At 46.9% G+C, this 18737-nt stretch overlaps 1 protein-coding gene and 1 long non-coding RNA gene across 3 annotated transcripts in view; one reads left to right on the top strand and one right to left on the bottom strand.

Annotated features, from left to right (window-relative positions):
* Positions 1 to 18737, bottom strand: part of CACNA1B (calcium voltage-gated channel subunit alpha1 B) — a 303786-nt gene that overhangs the window by 33960 nt on the left and 251089 nt on the right. The window contains exons 33-38 of the mRNA XM_075111828.1: positions 18084 to 18089; positions 12557 to 12673; positions 9446 to 9511; positions 8695 to 8786; positions 6622 to 6772; positions 3087 to 3214 (exon numbers count right to left, since the gene is read on the bottom strand). Of these exons, the coding sequence (XP_074967929.1) occupies positions 3087 to 3214; positions 6622 to 6772; positions 8695 to 8786; positions 9446 to 9511; positions 12557 to 12673; positions 18084 to 18089 (560 nt within the window). The remainder of the gene's footprint in view (positions 1 to 3086; positions 3215 to 6621; positions 6773 to 8694; positions 8787 to 9445; positions 9512 to 12556; positions 12674 to 18083; positions 18090 to 18737) is intronic.
* Positions 5366 to 8700, top strand: LOC142065579 (uncharacterized). 2 transcript variants are annotated; one of them, XR_012663453.1, is made up of 3 exons: positions 5366 to 5462; positions 7953 to 8098; positions 8236 to 8700. It is a non-coding gene; the product is annotated as an uncharacterized LOC142065579 (long non-coding RNA). The 2 variants fall into 2 exon arrangements; XR_012663454.1 differs by lacking the exon at positions 5366 to 5462 and adding an exon at positions 6745 to 6794.

The raw sequence follows: 18737 nt of genomic DNA, 5'->3' as shown, positions 1-18737 counted from the left end.
GCTGCCAGCTGCTTTTTTTACTTCCTTTGGAATGTTTTCCCCCAGAAAAGCTTACACAAAGTTGGATTTTGTAACAAAAACAAAGGTGATATCAGAAATAGGTATGTAAATACACACGCATTAAGCCTCTGTTTAAAGTGTCTATATATAACAAAAATATAACAACCCTGTTGTACTTTTTACCCATGCAGCATTTTTCATCGAGGGTCTCAAGCTACAGAAAGAGGAAAAACACTGTAATTCCCTTTTCCTTGGGAAAATCAAAGGGAGACTTTGTGAGAGGCAATCAGTGAGGGATGGAAGTAAGAACCAGCTCACCTGCATCTAAGCATAGGAGAACACTGCCTGGGAGCCTTCTTTCTGGCAGATTATGCTATGGCGATTATCTACCATTTCCCTACACCCATCTATACTGGGAACTGAAACGCTAAAAGGAGGTGGCTGACATGGAAAACAAAAATTGGATCAACATTTTCTTTCAACAAGTTTGACTGGCCAGTGGAACGAACAGCTGGATAAAAAAAATGGGTCCTCTAAAACCCTGTGCCTTCAGATCAAACCAGGGCGAATTGCTGGGAGCCATACCTTAAAAGTCAAGTTATTAAGCTCAGTCCACGGACAGCGTTGTGAAATACCATGTCCAGAGCTTCACAGGAGTTCAGCCCAAATGATCAAAAGATCTGTTCTGGCCTTAAACTGTGAATGGATTTCAGATTACTTTTAAACTGCGGAAATGCTAGTCCCACTCACAAAAACATAAGTGATTTCAGTGGAACTGTTCACACATGGAAAATCCAGAACATGCACATGTTTTAGGACCGAGCCTCAAGCACCGCGTCTTGGCTGTCCTGTGAGTCACACTTCTGGCCCTGGTCACTCTGCCAACATCAACAGCTTCACACCAGAGCAAAACAGGAACGAGGTTAGAGAAAAACAGAATTAGGATCTTAATATATGACATATTCTGTAGTAACATCTCTAGAAGTGAAAAGGTTTGGCCCCCGAGTGACCCACAAACATAACTTCTGCGCTCAGGGTTAATAGAGTGAGCAAATCTTTCTGTAAACTTAATGCTTGGGCCTCTTATGGGTGGAATGTTCCTGAACACATAAACATTAAAAAAGCACATTGATACTAATTTTTTCCCTTGCAGGTGTGTTACTCCTCCCAGGGAGGCTAATCAGAGCCAAGACTATTTTTTTAAGGAGAGAATGGGCACTCCCATGTTTTTAGTCTCATTGAGATTTTCTAGTGGTAAGAGATAGGAATGGATTTGAAAAAGGAAGAAAAAAAAAATGCTATTTACTGCCTGCCAAATACCCACAAAGGACATGTCTGTCTTACAGAGCACGTGGTAACGAAAATCTGCTCGGAGATTACAAGCTGCTAGTGTGCGTGCAGGATATAGCTCATAGCATGGATGGCTTTGAGCTAGTTAAAAATCACACACAGTTCAGACAAATGCAGTAATTTCGGAATAGGTTTACATTTAAAGTTAGCCTAAATCAATTTAACTGAGATTTTAAAGCAGTTTAATTGCATCCTAGCAGGGAGTTTGAGATGCTGCTTATACAAACACTTTCTGCATGTGTCTCTACTGAAGGGAAAGAAAAAAAGTGGAAAGATTGGAGAAGCTGGAGGCAGCTTTATTACAAATACAGAGGAGGCTCATTGCAGAGAAATTCATGGGGAGGAAAATGGATACACAAAATCAGCAGGGCTTTAAATAAAAGTCTCCCAACAGGCAAATTCCCGAGCTGCAGAATATCAAGGAAATTACTGTGACCTGTCAGAGCATCTAGAAAGGAAAATAACACAGTCACCAGGACTGTTTCACAGTAGCTGTCTCTGGGCAATGGAGGAAAACAATATATTAAGGTCAGTCTTGCTCTAGAGTGATCACTGCTCAGAGCCATTCCCTCATTTTAAAAAATTTCCTTAAAATGCTTCAGCAGTGGCTCTCGGGTGTGCCACAGCACAGTGCCGCTCCTCCGCTGCCATGGTGCTTCAGCCCAGGTGTGCAGCTTTCCCTGCAAGTGTCTTTGAATATGAAAAACAAACAGATAAAACCACAAAACTAAACACCTCGCTGTCTGGCTGTGAGAAACCCATTTCCTCCTTTAACACGCTCGTATATCAGGAACATTTTATCAGAGGCTCACTGAGAACTGAAAGGCTTCCAAAGTTAGGCTTATTGCATTTTCTTCTTCTTTTCACATCTTATGTTTCAACTGCAAGTCCAAAAGCTAAAATATTATTTAGAAGATCAAAATTCCCTTCTACAATTTGATGTCATTAGAAGGAGGCTTCCAAGATCAAAACATCGGGTTTGATGAGAAATGCCGGTTTTAAAATCACAAGTTTTCAGCAAACCACCCTTATGTTGAGAAACATCGCGTCACTCCCAGCTGCCCCACAGGCGGGTGGAAGAGAATGACGAAGTCTGAGCCTGCAGCACTTGACTCAGGTGCAAAGCTGTGGGCTGCATCGTCTCCTCTTAAGGGAGAGAGAGAACCTTGAAAACTTGATCTTGTGTGTGTGTGGCCTCAGGTCTCTGCACAGGATTTGTGAAACCATTAAGGTGGTTCTCAGCTGGGAGAGAAATGCTGCACAAATGATGTTTAACAAGGCCTAGCATCTCAAGTTACCGAAAGTGTTGCCAATGGCAAGAGATTCAGCGTATTTTTATCTCCAAACAGGGATGCAGAAACCAAAGGCAATCAAAGCTCCTTTTGGAAATGCTAAACAGCTTTTCTGCTTGGCCATTTAGCCAAGATCATTTGAATTTACCCTATTAGTTTTTGGCCATGTATGTGTGGAGAGAAGGGTAAGTTTTGCATTCTTGATTTGTTAGTCTGTGGCTATCTCATGGATGTCTGAAGGAAATGCCCTTGTAATGACATCAGGTTCGCTCACCTCCAGTGCACAGTGAACCGAAGTTGGAGCATTTACCACCAATGTTACCTCAAGCTTTGGAGTCGTTTTCCTTCTGGAGGTGTATTCACGTTAAACAGGCTGTTTGTGCCTAAAGGTAGGGTGTTTATACACAATGTATATCCTTTTTCCAGATACAACAACGTACATACCAGGCAGCTGGGTCATATTCAGCCCAGACACGAACAAACTCATCCAGATGATGGGGCCCAAGGATGGAGGAGTCTCTTGTCAGGTATTCGAAGTTGTCCATAATCACAGCCACAAACAGGTTTAACATCTGCAGAGAGGAAGCAATAATGCAGTTAGAGAGAAGAGGAAAAGGGAAAGGAGGAGGAGAAGGAGGAGGAGGAGGAGGAGAAAAAAAGGAAATGGGAAAAAAGCTGGAAGGGGAGCAGGTATGATTCCCTTAGCAGGGTGTGTGGTTTCTACAAGAAGCAGCCACACCCTGGAGAATAAACTCTACAAACTGAGCCCTCGATGCCTGGGGACCCTGCTTCCACCTCCTCTCCTGCACACTGCAAGCCACTTCCAGCTCTGCAGTACGTGGCAGCTTTGCCAAGGCTTTTGACCTCTAACAGTCCAGCCCCGTCCCCATCACTGGTGAAGCCTTACGGCATGCCCCATCCCAGAGCCCAGCTGGCTCAGCACCTCCCCCTTGCCCTTTCTTCACCCTACACCAGCCCAGACCAGCACACGGGCTGCAGCAGCTGCTTCACCATCTGGGTGATGTGAACTCTTCCAGCACTTTCATATCAAGGCAGATCAAGACAAGAACAGCTAGAAGAAAAACCATTCTTCAGCCTGAATGTCCTATTTTAGACTCATAACAATTCAAACCCTCAAAGATCCCCAGAAAGATGAGGGGCAGGACACGCAAAAGACACCTGTCCCTAATGGCTACTGTCTAACACAGAGCCCAGCAAACGCTTCTGGCATATAAAGATTCTCCTCTTATTAAAGCCAACGGAAGAGTCAAGAGGATTTCAGCGGGAAAAGATCAAGCTGCAGCCAGCAAAATGGAAGAGCAGGAGGGCAGGCGGGAGCGGGTGCTCCTGTGCTGGATAAAGACCTGACTGGCACAAGGCCCCTTTCCACCTTCGTTGCGTCTTTTGCAGGGAGGCTGAGCTGCTGCCACGCTGAGCAAGCACTGCGGTGAGGCAGCCTGTGAGCTCTCACGCGGGGATGAGGAGGATTAAATTCAATATGGATGTCCCTGGCTGATCTGCCAGTTGTTAAAAGAAAATCAGGCCGTGGCGCTTGGGGTTGGTGCAGTTTTAAAGAATTCTTATTCCTGTGTGATGTGGAGGGAGGAAGGGGTCTTGACTCTTGCTGGGACACACGATCCTCCAGTGCAGATAAGCAGACTCCATAACACGTCACCACCAAACTCTAATCAGGAACTTCCCAGACCTGTGGTCCATTTAATTTTAAGACCCCACCCCAACAGAAAGTGGGGAGCAGAGCACAACCCCCAGCGTATCAGTGCCCTACACCAGGCCATCGGGGTTTCTTACAGCTCACCTCCGGGTAACCCCAGCTGCAAACAAGGCTTCTGCCTCTGCAGCAACGTGTGTGAGTTCGCTCCTGCGGCTGAGTGCTAAGGCTTGCCAGCTCGGATGCAGCACCACACTAAGCAGCCCTGCTGGGTTTGGGGGACCAAGCCACTACTTTGTGCCACCCCGGTTCCTGGATGCTCGCAGGGTCTATGTGCAACACAGCATAGACAAGCCCTGGCATCTCGGAGCACCGTGCAGTACTGGACGGGGATGTCCCTCCCGGCTCTCAGTAAGCTTCTCAATGACTGGAAGCACTATAACCGCATCAGCAGGGTTGATCCCTGCGCTGCAGGTACCCCAGAGGTAACACAGAACCCCCAGAGCATCAAGAGACAGCAAAACTTTTGAGAGTTTGTCCCTTGACCCCAAGGCCCTTTCCATTACTCCCAGCTCTGGCCATGGCTCAGTTTTCCCTTGCTTGCCTACAGCTGTTTCCAAAGCTCCTGTATATTTTTAAATTTCAATTCATGTTTTTCAAAAGTGTAAATTACAGGAGGACAATTATGTCAGGCTGGACATCCACAAAGAGCCAGAAACAACATTGAAAAAAAAAAATGTTTTATCCAACTCCCTCCCAATCTACAGAGTAACATCGAACAAAACGTAAAAACGTGCCCTCCTGGCAAGGCTGAGGCTCTGTAATGCTTTAATCACTTGTGGGGAGCCACGAGCTTCATTGCAATGAAGTGCTGAAGGCATTTTAAGAAATGAGTTACAGCCCTGTCCCACAGCAGGCCAGCCGCTTGCCTTTCTGCTGCCTATTTTTGGAGCCTGCCCTCCCTGCCTTGGCTCTTCGCGAGGGCTCTCCCCTCCCTCTGCCAGCAAAGCCCAGGGAGGGGTTTCGCGGGGCTTTCCGGGAGCGCTGACTCAGGGACAAGCTCACACCAAGCTGTCGTATGCACAGATGTGCTCCAGACTCCAGTTCTGCTACTGCATTGTGACTGGGACGGCTGAGATAAGTCAGGGAGTGTGAGTCCGCGGTGGGGGTGGTGTTTGGGTTTTTTTAAAGAAAAAGCTTTAGGAACAATAATGCACTTGAAAATAACAATGAGAACGTCGGACATTGGGTTAGGGATTTGTACAAGGAAAAAATTTGGCTTTAAAATAGAGAGTGCTGAAGGAATCAGTAAATGGAGCATTCGCTTTGGATAAGCTTTCAGGGCTACAAGTTTTTTTAATGTATGCAGAAGAAATAAAGCACGGGATGTCAAAGGTGCAACAGCAGTCACACGAAGGATCTCAGTAGGGGCCACTGAAGCTGGTCTATCTATAGATAGATCAGACTGCCACGTGTACCTCTTTTTCCTGGTTAAAGGTTTCTGATGATAGCAGGGATTAGCTGCACAAAGCATCAAATCTTATACTTTAAAGCAAACGCAAATGCATGGAATTGAAGGTAGGCTTGGTATGTTGCTTTTCGGTACCTTTCAGAGCTGTGACTTTCATCTCCTCCTGCCTGAAGTTTAATTGGGTCCCTGTCCCTGGTTTTCCATTCCTCTGTTCCAGTGGTGCAGGGAAGTGAGCCAAGCCCCAAAAGCAGAGAGCTTTTTATGCATGCAAGTGATCAGAAAAACACTGGCACCTATTAAAGCTTAGACCCAGCCCTGTGTGATGGCCACGGGCGTGTATCAAGTACAACAGCTCTGTGTACTTTCACGTCTAAAGGTTTCCTGGCACCACTGCGGAAGAAAATGGTCATTACACTTATCCGACAAACAAAACAAAACACAAGGCATCACATAAATACGCGTGATGCTCCCAGCTGCCTGCTGCAGGCACTCCCGAACCAACGTTATCTTGGCCATCCTCACCCTGCCCTCCCCAGTCCCCTTCTTCAAAGGACCGTGTTACAAATCAAGACAAAGCAGATTAATGCTTCATTCCAAATATTAGACCCCGATGTGAGAAGAAAGATAAAAACCTTCCCTTTAAACTAATGACTACATGATCTCATTGGGGATTAAAAGGATTTTATCACCAGGACGATAAATGGTTTTTAATGAAGTTGTCTTGTAATGCTGTATAAATCATGATTAGGGAGAAGGAGGAGGCAAGGGGGTGGGGAGGGAAGGGCTGAGGGGGAACCACACTGGCACTTCCACTTTGGGAGAGATCGGGACCAACTTACCAGGAAGGAGCACAGGAAGATGAAAGACACGAAGTAGAAATAGGCAAAATCGCTGCCACATTCATTTTTGGTGAGGCCGGAGAGTGGGTCACAGGCTCTGTTACTCAGGCATGACAGCATGATCTCATGCCAGGCTTCCCCCGTGGCGCTCCTGCAGACCGGGAGAGTGAAGGGTGAGCTTATCCAACCCCCTCCCCATTACAGACCTGGAGGGGGGCATCCCCGTTGTTATATTACTGCTCCCAGTTAACTAAATTATTTAGGTGGAAAGCTGTGTCCTGGTGGAGGGACTATATTTACATTAGGAATTTGAACTACCAGCCTGCTGACATGGAAAAGAAAGGAGAAAGGACATTTCCCTCTATTACAGGGAGGTAAAAGAAACTGAATAGGCTCAGGTAGGCTAAGCTTTATTGGTTTTACGGAGAATAAAACCAGATTGATTTAAACACGTCCAGTGCAAAGAGCAAATGTAAGTAAACACACTTTAGATTGTTCCTTTTGGAAGCAGCGAACATTTCTGTCCTAGTGCTGGCTGTAAAGCCAATGGAGATGATGGAAATGAAACCAGGCTTCTCTGCCTGAACCTTTTATTTCCTTTATCAGGCAGATACAGCAATACCAGAGTGGTCTGGTTGGTCACAGTAATTTGGGTCCCTTTTCTCATTACACTCTTCTGGGTTTTCTTCATCATTTCCCTCCTCCCCCTCTAACTTCTACATCTACTATAGGGAAAAAAACATCCAAAAGGAAAAACTCTGGAGTCCCAGAGGGTCTGTCCTCAAAACAAACCACCCCCTGCAACGCGCACGCAGGGGTCGGAGGCCGGGGGATCCCCATGTTCATATGCTCTGGCTTCCTATATAACCTCAGGTTTTCTCTCTACAGTTTCTGCACCACGCTCAGAGCTGCTTTTAGGGGCATCCCTCCACAGCACCACGAACAGCCCCTCTTGTCACAGTGTTGTTTACAGCCACACTAATTTGTACACAGAGCCGCTCACAAGGCTTCCTCCTGGTCTCTGAGAAAACTTGGTGCTTAGTATGAGCTGAAATAGCTTCCAGGCTACTCTGAATTATACTGCAGCTTCCCCCGCTGGTGGCACGGAGCCCTGAGGCCCCATTCCCTTGTGCAGAACCCGCTTCCCCATCATGGTCCTGCTGCCTCTGCCCCCTCTGCCCCATGGCGGCTGCCGCGTGGGTCTGGAAAGGCACCAAAAGGTCTGGCCGCGAGACTGAATAATTATCTGGTTTTATTAAAATGCAGAGTTTTGAGTCGAGAGATTATTCTGAGCTAGAGAGGGCTAATTTCATTTCCGTCTGGCTTCATAGCAACTATGCGAACCAAATCCCAGGCACGATATCCAGTTACAAGCGCCGCACAACCCGCAGAACCCAGGCTCAGCGGCTGGCAGGCGCTTGTGGGGCCAGAGCAGTTATTAAGTGCTGTGTCTCTGCACCACATGGCACACATCCAGGTAAGTGAAATCTTCCCCATGCTGCCCTGATTTGGAGCAGGGCCCGCACTTCATTTTTGCTGGCTCTGAAAATTAAAACCTGTCATTTCATTGATCTTTTTTGTTTTTATTTTCATTTGAAAATGCTTTGCTTCCAGGCAGAATGAACCCAGATGGAAACGCTTTCACTCTGAAGCAGAGGAGGCATTGACGTATGAAGTGTTAACTTGTCGGTAATGCAAAAATGACCAATTAAAGGAATTCTCACTTTAAACGAAAAAAATAGTAAGCTTCATGACAGGAACCACATTGATCAGCTGAACAAGCTAAATCAGGGGTTTCTGTCTTATATTAAGCTTCTGCCTGAGCTGACGTGGGGAGTCACAGCGCTGGGTGTCACTTTGTGGAGATGCGGGTGTGTTGAATCAGATCTATCCTACTCAGAGATGTGTCAGGCCAACCCTAACGCCGAGGAGGAGGAAGCAGGAACGGGTGCTTTACTCCAAATACCTTCCTTAGAGGATGCCTCAGTCCCAGCAGCTAAACTGGCAATTGGGAAAACAAGGAATTATCTATTGCTCACATGCGAGTCTTTTGGTATTTTATGCTCTACTTACCTGAACAGAAGCATCAGGGCTTGGAGGAAGGTACGGAAGTTATTGTGCCGATTAATGGAGGTTTCATCATCTAGTGCAATATTTCCAAATACCTGCCACAGAAAACAGAAGCGATTCAGGCCAAACACATCCTCACGTGGATGTCGTCGGTAAAGGTAGATCAAGTGGACTTGGGAGAAAAGGCAGGAAAAAAATTGTCCTTGTTCAAGGGATTTCAAAAGCTAGAATAATTGCCGAAGAGGGAGATATAAATGCATTGTGGAGATAAAATGCCGAAAAATATCAGTTTAATGTGCTTTGTCTTCACACAGACCTTTTCCAACACCACAGTTCAGCTCCATCCCAGGCCAAGGAAACTGTCCTATTTATTTTCGGAAGGTGCAGTGCCTGAGCTGCTCCCTGCTCTCAGCCTCTTGACAAGCCCGTACCCTGAGGGAGGGACGTGTCCTGCCTGCGGGAGATGCAACTGCCCACCACCACCACCAGAGATGCTGCGCTGCAAGCTCGACACCTGCAGCCTGTTTGCCTGCCCGCGCTCTGCCTTTGTACGGCCAGAAATATCCGTACACCCAGGGCCTCATTCAACACAAGTCCTGGTGATAAGGGTAGAAAAAAGCTGCCTTATTTGCACTTCTAATTTGCCTTTGCCTCATCCTAAGTCAGGTGTTGATCCTGCTGCGCAGGCAATAACCCGTTCGCACCCTGAACCAGCGGGACGAAACCAGGTCAGTATTAAAGCAAAAAATTTTACCTGCATGCCAATAATGGCATAGATGAAGAAGAGCATTGCAATGAGGAGACACACATAAGGCAAGGCCTGTGGAAAAGGAGAAGACTGTATTAATGACAGCAAATGCATATGTCAGCCGGTAGCATTTAATTCCTAGGCAGCACCATGTTTTGTGGCGTTTGTCCTTCAGATGGAGGAACTGGGGAAAGACTATTAACAATTCTGGCAGCCTTCAGCAGACAAACCCCTGGAGCCAGGTGTTCATCGGTCACAAAACAGCCTGGGCTTTCCAAGGGCTGTCTATAAATCCTTGCAGGAAGATAAGCAGGAAGCAAGGAAAGCGCAATGAGGAGCTCCGCGGCAAGCACTGGAGCTACCGGCAGGCACTGGTACTTTCTACGCATAATTGTACGAACATTAATTTTTAATGACCTTGTTGTAAATTTAGTACGAGAGAAAAATATACATCCAAGGAGCAAGTTACTGCTCTGAAACAGGCACAGATTGCAATCCCAGGAGGGCAAAAAGACTCTGAGTTTGAGCAAGAAATCAGTGAAGGCTACAATATAATTATGTCACCCAAGCTGAGTGTAATAGCTACTTTCCACTCAGGCTAAATAAATGGGTAATTAATGCCTCTTAATTAGTAATAGCTAAAAAAATGAGAATTCTTGCTGTAGGGCTAGACCGTGTGATGCTTGGGGCAGGAGAGGGGTTATGCTGCCTATGGGGAGACCAGTAGGAAATATGGGGCGAAGGGCTGATGTGGTTTCTGCTGGACCCCTTTGCACAAGGGCAAGGACCAAGAGCTCAGGAATGGGGCAAAGGTGGCCAGGCAGCCCCCCAGGCAGCCCAGGAACCATCCCAGCTCTGCCTCAGGGGCAGGACTCTGCACACGCACTTTGGAAAGGGTCGGGATTATACTGAAAAGGGCCTTGGCTGAGCCCCTCTCCCAAGATCTAGCCAAGACTACAGAGTCCAATGACCTTCTCCTGAGTGGGAGCATCTTATACCTGCAGACCCCATGACTCAGCCTCTGGAAGCGGCTCTCCTGGCCGCAGGATTCCTCATCGGTTACAGGGTGAGAGTAGCAGCAGCAGCATCTCCATCCACTCTCAAGGAAAACACGACATAACGAATCTAAGGCACTGCAATCCCCCCACATCACAGTCCCTTTCCATTAGTTGCTTGGTGGTCGGGTGAAAGCATAGCACAGAGGTTGAATGCGAAAGCACCAGCTGCCTGTCTGGTGTCTCCTAAAGAGACGTACAGCGTAATACAACACTTGGTCCCACCCTGGCCAAGGGGTAACAGCACAGATGCCCACAGTTCTTCTCCAGGTTGCTTGTAGAAAAAAAACAATCGCTATGTTCCCATCTCCACCCTCCAAAAAATTTTGCCTCTATATTCTGAAAGGTCTAACAGAAACTTGCCGGCTCCAGTGCGAACCAATAGCCACATTCACGCTTTGCTGAAACCCGGTTGTCTCGCAGCTGGCACGGGGCTGGCCCGCACTGCCAGCCTGGCATGGGCAGAGCCACCCAGCGTCTCTCCCCAATGGCAGGCGAGAAATGCCTTTCTTCTCTTAAAAAGCCTTTTCCATTTTTGGAGAGAGCACACTCCTCCTCACAGCTTTATCACCTAAAATAACCTCTCTGCATTGCTTTGACTCAGACGCCATGATGTATTTGAAAGCACAGCTAAAGCAAAAGAAACCGGTTGCTCTGCATCCCACTGCACTCTGTGCCGTTAAACACCGCTTCCCACCATAACGCCTTCCAGCAAATACGCTGCCATTGCGCCGACCTGCAGACAGACACCCCACCCCCCCGAGCTTGCAACAGCCCCCAGGACACACCCTATCACCCACAGACCTCAGAGCTCAGCCCAGAGGAAGGTAAGACCCTTTGCAAAGGCAGAGGAAGGGTCCCCAGGCTGGCCGAGCCACCCGCCGTGTGCGTGGGCAGCGCTCGTGCGCGCAGCACCGCACCAGAGAGCAGGAGGTGGGGTTTGCTGGCTGTGAGCTAGTGAACAGGTCCATCTTTAGCCTTCATTGTGCTTTGCTTTCCCACATCATCTCTCTACTTATATTTCTCTGAAAGTCCTGTGAGATCTCCAGAGCCAGGGAGGTCAAGTGCTTTCTGGGAGAGGGTCCACATGTGGTGGGACTGGGGGTCTCCACCCTACAGATGCACAACAATAAATACCAGTGTGCTGGAGCTCAGTGCCAGTGCCACAAAAGCCTGGTTTCAGATTAAATGGTCTCCTCCCTGCGCAGCTGAACCTGAGCGTACACCATAGCCACAGTTAAAACAGAACAAGCTGTGGAAACATGCTGCAAACCAGCTGAGAGCTGTTAAAAATTACCAGCTTTCGGGCATGTGGGTTCTATTTTAGATCTGGAAAACAGCTATCTCGGCTAAGCACAGGCTGAGAACTAAGCTGCTGTAAGGCACCTGTCTGAGGGTCACTCGGTTCAGAAGTGCCATATCCAGCTGCCGTGGCTGGTTGCCCACGCCACAACGTGCTGAGGCTTGCTGGGAGGGAAGGACAGGGGAAAGGAAACAAGGGAAAGAAACTACCTCAACTTTAGAACAGAAAAATCATTTTTGTAATCCTCCATGTCATAAAAACACAGCCCTGCATTATATACTTTCGGTTTATCTTACCAAAACGCAATGGTTTGTGTTTCACTTCTATCAAATTCTACCAAGACTGAAACCTAGTGAAAGCAATTTAACCTTGCACTCGCTGCAGGCAAATAGCAGGCATTAGGGCACTTACTAGTCAGGCTACTGGTTCCTTATGCTAATACCTGATTTTGCCGCAGGGATTTTGTGGTAGTTTTCAAGGGCAACGTGAGCGCTGCGCGCTTGCTGCGAGCCTGCGTCGGTAGCCACCCGGCTTTCAGGCTCGTCTTCCAAAATGCTCAGCACTTACAGTGCGCAGGAGATGTTCAGTGCAAATCAGTTAGCATTTCTGCAGGACTAATGCTGCTGTAATTGCTTTGCAGAGAGGCCGTTTCCTTGGCAAGGGGAAGCTCTTTGATACTCAATGGACAATGCTACAGACATGCCAAGCTTTACCATCTCCCTGTGTCTCTTCCCTGCCTCCCACCTGCCTAACACTTACCTTAAAAGACTGCACAAACGTCCAGAGCAAGATGCGGATAGTGTAACCCTGGCGAAGGAGCTTGATAAGTCTCGCTGCCCTGAAGAGCCGCAGGAAGCTGAGGTTGATGAAGTTATCCTGCGGAAAGTAAAGGTTTTGTGTCCTTCAGAAATTAACGCGATTAGTAACCACAGCCCGCAAAAAAGAAATTAAAATTACCAGCTTCACGATCTAAGCAGCAAATCGGCCACCAGAAAACCTTCCAAAAGAAACATTCGTCAGTGCAGATCACTCCACATGCAGCAAGTATGAGAAAATCCCTCTCCACAAGAGCCCTCCCCTCTGCTACTGGGTCAATGATAGAAAAGGAAAAGGCCCTTTCACGCTGTCCATGGAGGTCTTGTTTTCTTTGAGTAAAGCATATTTTTCTCCCCTTAAAGTCTCAGGGAGAGGTAATGGTGCCATATCATCATTTTGTAAAGAATGAGGTTGTTTTGACGTCTTGGTCAGCTTGCTTTCTACAGTGAATTGATCTTAAGCCAAGACAGTTGCAAGGGACTGCATATATAGCCTCTACCGTAACAAAGAAAGGCATTGTCCAGTGAAGATAAAACATCCTTGAAAGAATGAGGATGTTTTCTAACCTGGGGGTGTTAAAAGTTTATACACCATGTGACTGGACAGGTTCGTCACGGAGAAATGGCACCAGCAAGACTGATTGGAAGATGGAAATGGCAGCGAATCAGTTGGGGAGGTTGAGCATTCAACAGCAGGAGGGTGCCTTAGGAACCTGCTGAGTTTTAAAATTATTATTAAATGTGCCTTCGCAGGTAGATCAAAGAACTGCTGGAGACAGATTCTGACTTCCATTTGTTTTGTATGATTCTCCCACCCCCCCTTTTTTTTTCTTTATTTCAGGGAAAAGAGGTTTCTTGCCCCAATGAGCTAATCTAGAGAGGGTTCTTTCCAAAACAAAACATGCAAAAGCCAGATCCCTCTTGCCCTCCTATTTTAAGGAGATGAAGAATATCCTCCCTTTCTGTACTGATTCCAGTTCACTTATTTGTGAATCTCTGTTCACAGCCACTTATTTGACTGAGTTAGCTAAAGAGAGAAGGCATCCCACTTTAAACTATCAAGCAGTGGACTGGAAAATATAATAAGGAGCTCTTGTTGGTAAAGACGAGCAAAAATAGTCTTTCCCTTGTATTATTTTTTTACCAGAAGACACCCAGTCATATTGAACTGACCCACGTTTCTCGTTCATTTGGCTACAGAGCTCATGCTGAATTTGAGGGGCTTGTTGGATCCATTAATTTATTTAAATGCCAGCTCAGTTTTGGGGCCATTAGCATTGCATTCCACCAATCCCATCAAAGAGTTCAAGAAGTCAGTCTCAGGCATGCACTCGGTTTCTCTCATGTTAAAAACGCAAGCAGCTCAAAGTTAGGCACAGACTGTATATCAGACTCAATCCTCAAATAAAGAGAAAAGAGAAAAGCACAGGTATGTTCAATGAAAGAGCAGACAACACTGAGCTCATTCAAATCAGCAACAGAAAGCAGCTCTGGCAGGCAAAACACAAGCACGGATTCCCCTGGGTTGCTCAAGGTCAGTAAAACAAGTGCTAAAAATTCAACACCTGTCTCTCAGCACCAGCTTCTCTTTTATTTTTCACATCAGGTTCATTCCCTTCACAAAACAGCAGCTGAACTCACCTTTGCGGGTGAGCGCTCTCTGGGGCCCCGGGGGCAGGCCCGGGCCACGGCTGGATAACCAGGTGCCGTCAGCCTGGTCCTTAGCGCCCTGCTCCCCCGGCGCGGCCGCGCAGCAGGCTGAATCGCCTCCGCAGCGCGGCGGCAGGGCTCTCGGTGCAGGGCACAGGCTTAACCCAGAGCCCCTTTTAATCACGGAGGGTTTCCCCACCGGTGGGGACCGGATCAGACCTTACATTTAACGTTCATGGCACTCAGGCATCAGGCCTGCAAGTCTGACAAATTATTACCTTCGGAGCAAGGCTTAAGCCAGATCTTTCCTGTGCACAAGCCTAACGCTCCTCCAAGGACCGTGTGCACAGGCAGCGTCTGCAGGATCCATCTCTTTGCAGACGAACCTGCCCTACCTCCCTCTTCCCACGTTACTACAGCTTAACAAAAAGAACATTGTTTTGCTCAGACTTTGCTGTAATCTCATACTCACAGCTGACACGATGCTTAACATCTGCTTTGGTCTAGGCTGACCACAAGGTCACTCTCAGCACAGGCTATCCCTGTGCTACATGAGGCTTTACACAGGGTATCTGTATCATGCAGTATGAAACAGGGGGCTCAGAACTGTGCAGTTATGTCTATAACCCCCCATTCCCTGGGATTTGGAGGGACAAACAGACCATAACCCCTTTTTTTTTTACCCCCAGGCCCAAACCATCTCCGGTTGACTCATGCGCTGCCACTTGCTAAAGCACGGAGCAAGCCTCAGCTCTGCAGGGATCGCTCGCAACCCAGGAGAATCCACCACCACCAACATTCGCAGACCGTTCAAAGGACTGTTCTCTGCGCTGTTCATAGGGAGGCAAAATTACACACGCGCGTGATGGATGGAAGGGCTCCGCGTATGTAACCCTCGGCACACCGCATAGAAAACCCATCCTTTGACGACTCAACTGTCCAGGCAGGTATTAGAATTGCATGCAGTTAAAGGGGAAACTCCACGTTGCAATATTTCTTGTGTATAACCGTGTTTTGCATCAGTTCTGCTCCCAGTGAGCCACCTCTGTAACATGTGACGCACACAGAGTCACATTCTGGGTTATCAAAGTCTGTCTTTCTGGGTTTTTGTTTGCTTTTCTGTTGCACAGCTGCTAAAGGCGGGCCTGTGCTCGCGAGAGGCACCATTGCTTTATCATTTTATAATCCACCTGAGGACTAGCAAATTATGTTTGAAAAACATTTCCCCCCGGCCTGTCACTATTTTCCTAAAAGCCTGGGCTCTGGTACCCAAGACACGTAGCCACCCGGCAGGCCCTGGGGATCTGGGCACAGCCGCCGCTTCCCACCACAGGAGCGTGACTGAAGCTCAGCTAAGTGATGCATCCCTGGAGCAAACTGCAAAGCAGGAGGGAGACAGGGAGAACAGACATCAGGGATAAAATCTGGCCTTGACTGCTGTCCTGCCACGGGCAGCCTCTTTTACCCTTTCTTAAGGTGTTTTCCATACTGAAAAGCAGAAACCCATGAAGAACAGGGCGTACAGCCATTGCCCAGGTCTGTTCCTCCAGCATCTTCAGCAGCAGAGTGGTTTCCTCCCCAACACAGGAGCTGTGCCTGCTGTCCACAGGGTACAGAATAAGCTCCACTAGCTCAGTAGATTTAGTGGTTTGGATTTTTAAACCTGCAATGGGAATATGAGGTTTTTATGCCATGGCTGGACATGCTCTGCAGGATTTAGTGAGGGAGGCTACGTTACGCTGCCACAAGGTAATAGACTCAGCAGAAGCTGGGCTGCTCATCCCTGCTTCTTCCTGCAGCCCACTTGCAGAACACAACAACGCCCCGGACTTGAAACTTTGGGTTTCTGTCTTCAAGGTGAAGGGCTCACCCAAAGTTGCACAGAGCTGTGGGAAGAGGAGTCTGACCAAGGCAAGAACGGATCACTCAGAAAGCTTTGGCAGTTCTCTTCATCCGGCATCAACAAGAATTAACCTATTCTGCTAAGGAAATCTTGTAGAGGAAAGGGCTGTGTTCCCATTTAGATGTCCGTGGCATTGGCAGCACTGAAAAGGAGCTATTTTTACACAGGATCTTGACTTCCTTTGAAGCTTGGGGCAAACCCTTGCTGATTTTAAGAGGCTAAAGATTTCTGCCACACTCCTCTGTGTCCTGGGGACTCTGCCTTTACAGGCATATCATACCGTGTCCTTTCATCCTGAGCCAGGAACACTGGAAAATGATAAGCGTGTGATGCTCAGAACAATCCTTGTTCCCTGCTACCTTTCAGCTTTGGTGCTTCTGCTGTAGTCACTGTAGGCTCCCGTCATCCACGCTGGAAGGAGGAAGGCAGCCCCAGGGGACACCTTGGGGGTCCAGAGGTCTAACTTGGACACCCGGGATGCCAAGTGATGGAAGAAGCCTGGACCTGCACATACGACCATAGAGGCTGCAATGCTAACAAACTGCAGGATAAGCACTCAAATCTTTAACCTGAAACACGGACGGCAACAAGACCAAAATTCACCCAGAGATAAGCTGATTTTTCCAGTATATTTTCATGCGTACAGCTGATGCCAGAGCACTTATCTCTGCTGCCCACGCCGGGGGTGCGCGCAGGTGAGGTGGCCAAAGATGTCCACAAGCTCCCACACATCAGTAGCGCTTCCAGCCACGGCAGCACTCGCAGAGGATTCCCGGCGCAGATTGCACTACGCAGACCTTTAACTTACACTTTGCCATTTCCTTCTTACTGTTTCCTAGCAGAAAATTCCTCCCCCGACCCCCCCACGAAGCATGGAGCTTATTTGCAGTCTGTCATGAAGATCGACTCTGACTTGTTTCTTAACAGCAACTGTGCAACAGAAAACCCAGAGGTTAACAGAGACCTAAGAGCTCTCGTCAGGTGGCCGAGAAAGTATTTTTCATAAGCTTATGGTCTCATTTGTGTTATTAACCATAGCAAAGGCAATTAAGAATGGAAGAATAAATACATTTTTTTAGACCGTATTTTTCTTCATTCACCCTCTTTTGCGTAATTTATGATTTTCAAAGACAGAGGCCAGTATTTCCAAAGGCATATGGAATCAGGCACTAAATTCCCAGTGAGATCTGGTTCCCAGCACTTTTCAGCCTTGTTCATAACATGGCTTATGCATTTCACTTGAGGTGTTTGCTTTTGCATCCAGGGACTCTGTGTCCACTGTGGTGGCAAAATGCTTCTATATGCTCGTATCACAAAGAATTTTCGAAGTTGAATGAAATTCACTCTTTCCTATGACTTTTCTTTTGATTTGAGGGAAGCAAGTCTGTAATCACTTCAGTAGTTTTTTTGCCTTACAATACAGTGTAAACCACAGGCTTCAAATACCTGTAAGGCAGTCCTCTTAACCGTACTGCTTCCCTTTGCAGAAAGCTCAACACATCTCATCATAAAAGAAAACAAAACTGATTTCTGCCAACTGAATTTGGAACCACCACTTACAAAATGCAGGGTTTCCCAGCCAGCCAATCTTCTCTATACTCCAGGTCATCCAGAAGCATCCTTCCCTCCTATTCTCATGCAATTTTCCACCAAAATAAAGCAACTGTCAGTGTCCCCTTTATCATTGTCAGGTGTAACAAACAGCGGAGAACAGGCTATTGGTAACTGCATTTGCCTCACGTCACCAATTAGCCAAGGGGAAGAAGATGCAGAACAGAAGCCAGTTTTGAGGCACGCTGCAGTGAGGCTTTTTCACCAGTGCAATCGGAAATCTCATCAAAACGAATTAAATTAAAGAAAAACGAGAGAAAATAAAAGCAGAGAATTTAAATAATTGTTTAAATTCAATGAAACCAACCGTGTCCTATATGTGATGTTTTCATGGATGGATATTTGCAAGATTATTTACAAATTTATTTTTTTTGAGCAGCAGGTGCACAACATACAGACGGAGACATGGTTTTCGCATTGTATGTTGATTGGATGGCGTGATTCAGCAGGTAGATAAGGAAAATAAAGAACAAAACAGGAAACAAAAGAGAAAATGAGTAATCAGGACAAGCAAAAAAGGAAACTCTGAAAATTTCACTGGAAAAGAACTGTTGGGCTTTTGGGGGTGTTATTTTATGACAATTATATAAATTAAAAATGCTTCAAACCAAAAGAGATTCTGAGATCCTAAAGGTAACACAGACAGTGCAGTAGTTATTTGCATTTCATTTTGTAATGCAAATTGGGAGACAATTCACAAACACTTCTCAGTACGTTTTTTATATTTCCAGGCACAGAAATAGATGTCAGTTTGCCATAAACCCATTTGGCCTCCCGAGGCTGGCCGTGTCCGCAAGGACACATCCTCCTTAATGCCACCTGTTTTACTATTTTACTCCCATTACTGGGAGGGTAAAAAACTGACATACGTGCTTTTGCCTAAGGAAATAAAAAAAATATATATTCCACTGCATTCACAAAGTAAATTACATATGACATGACTACAAAATTAAAATAAAGC

The sequence above is a fragment of the Phalacrocorax aristotelis genome, chromosome 17 (assembly GCF_949628215.1).
Source record: "Phalacrocorax aristotelis chromosome 17, bGulAri2.1, whole genome shotgun sequence".
Lineage (NCBI taxonomy): Eukaryota > Metazoa > Chordata > Aves > Suliformes > Phalacrocoracidae > Phalacrocorax > Phalacrocorax aristotelis.
Note: the sequence above shows the minus strand (reverse complement) of the source record. Positions and strands in the feature narration are given on the sequence as shown.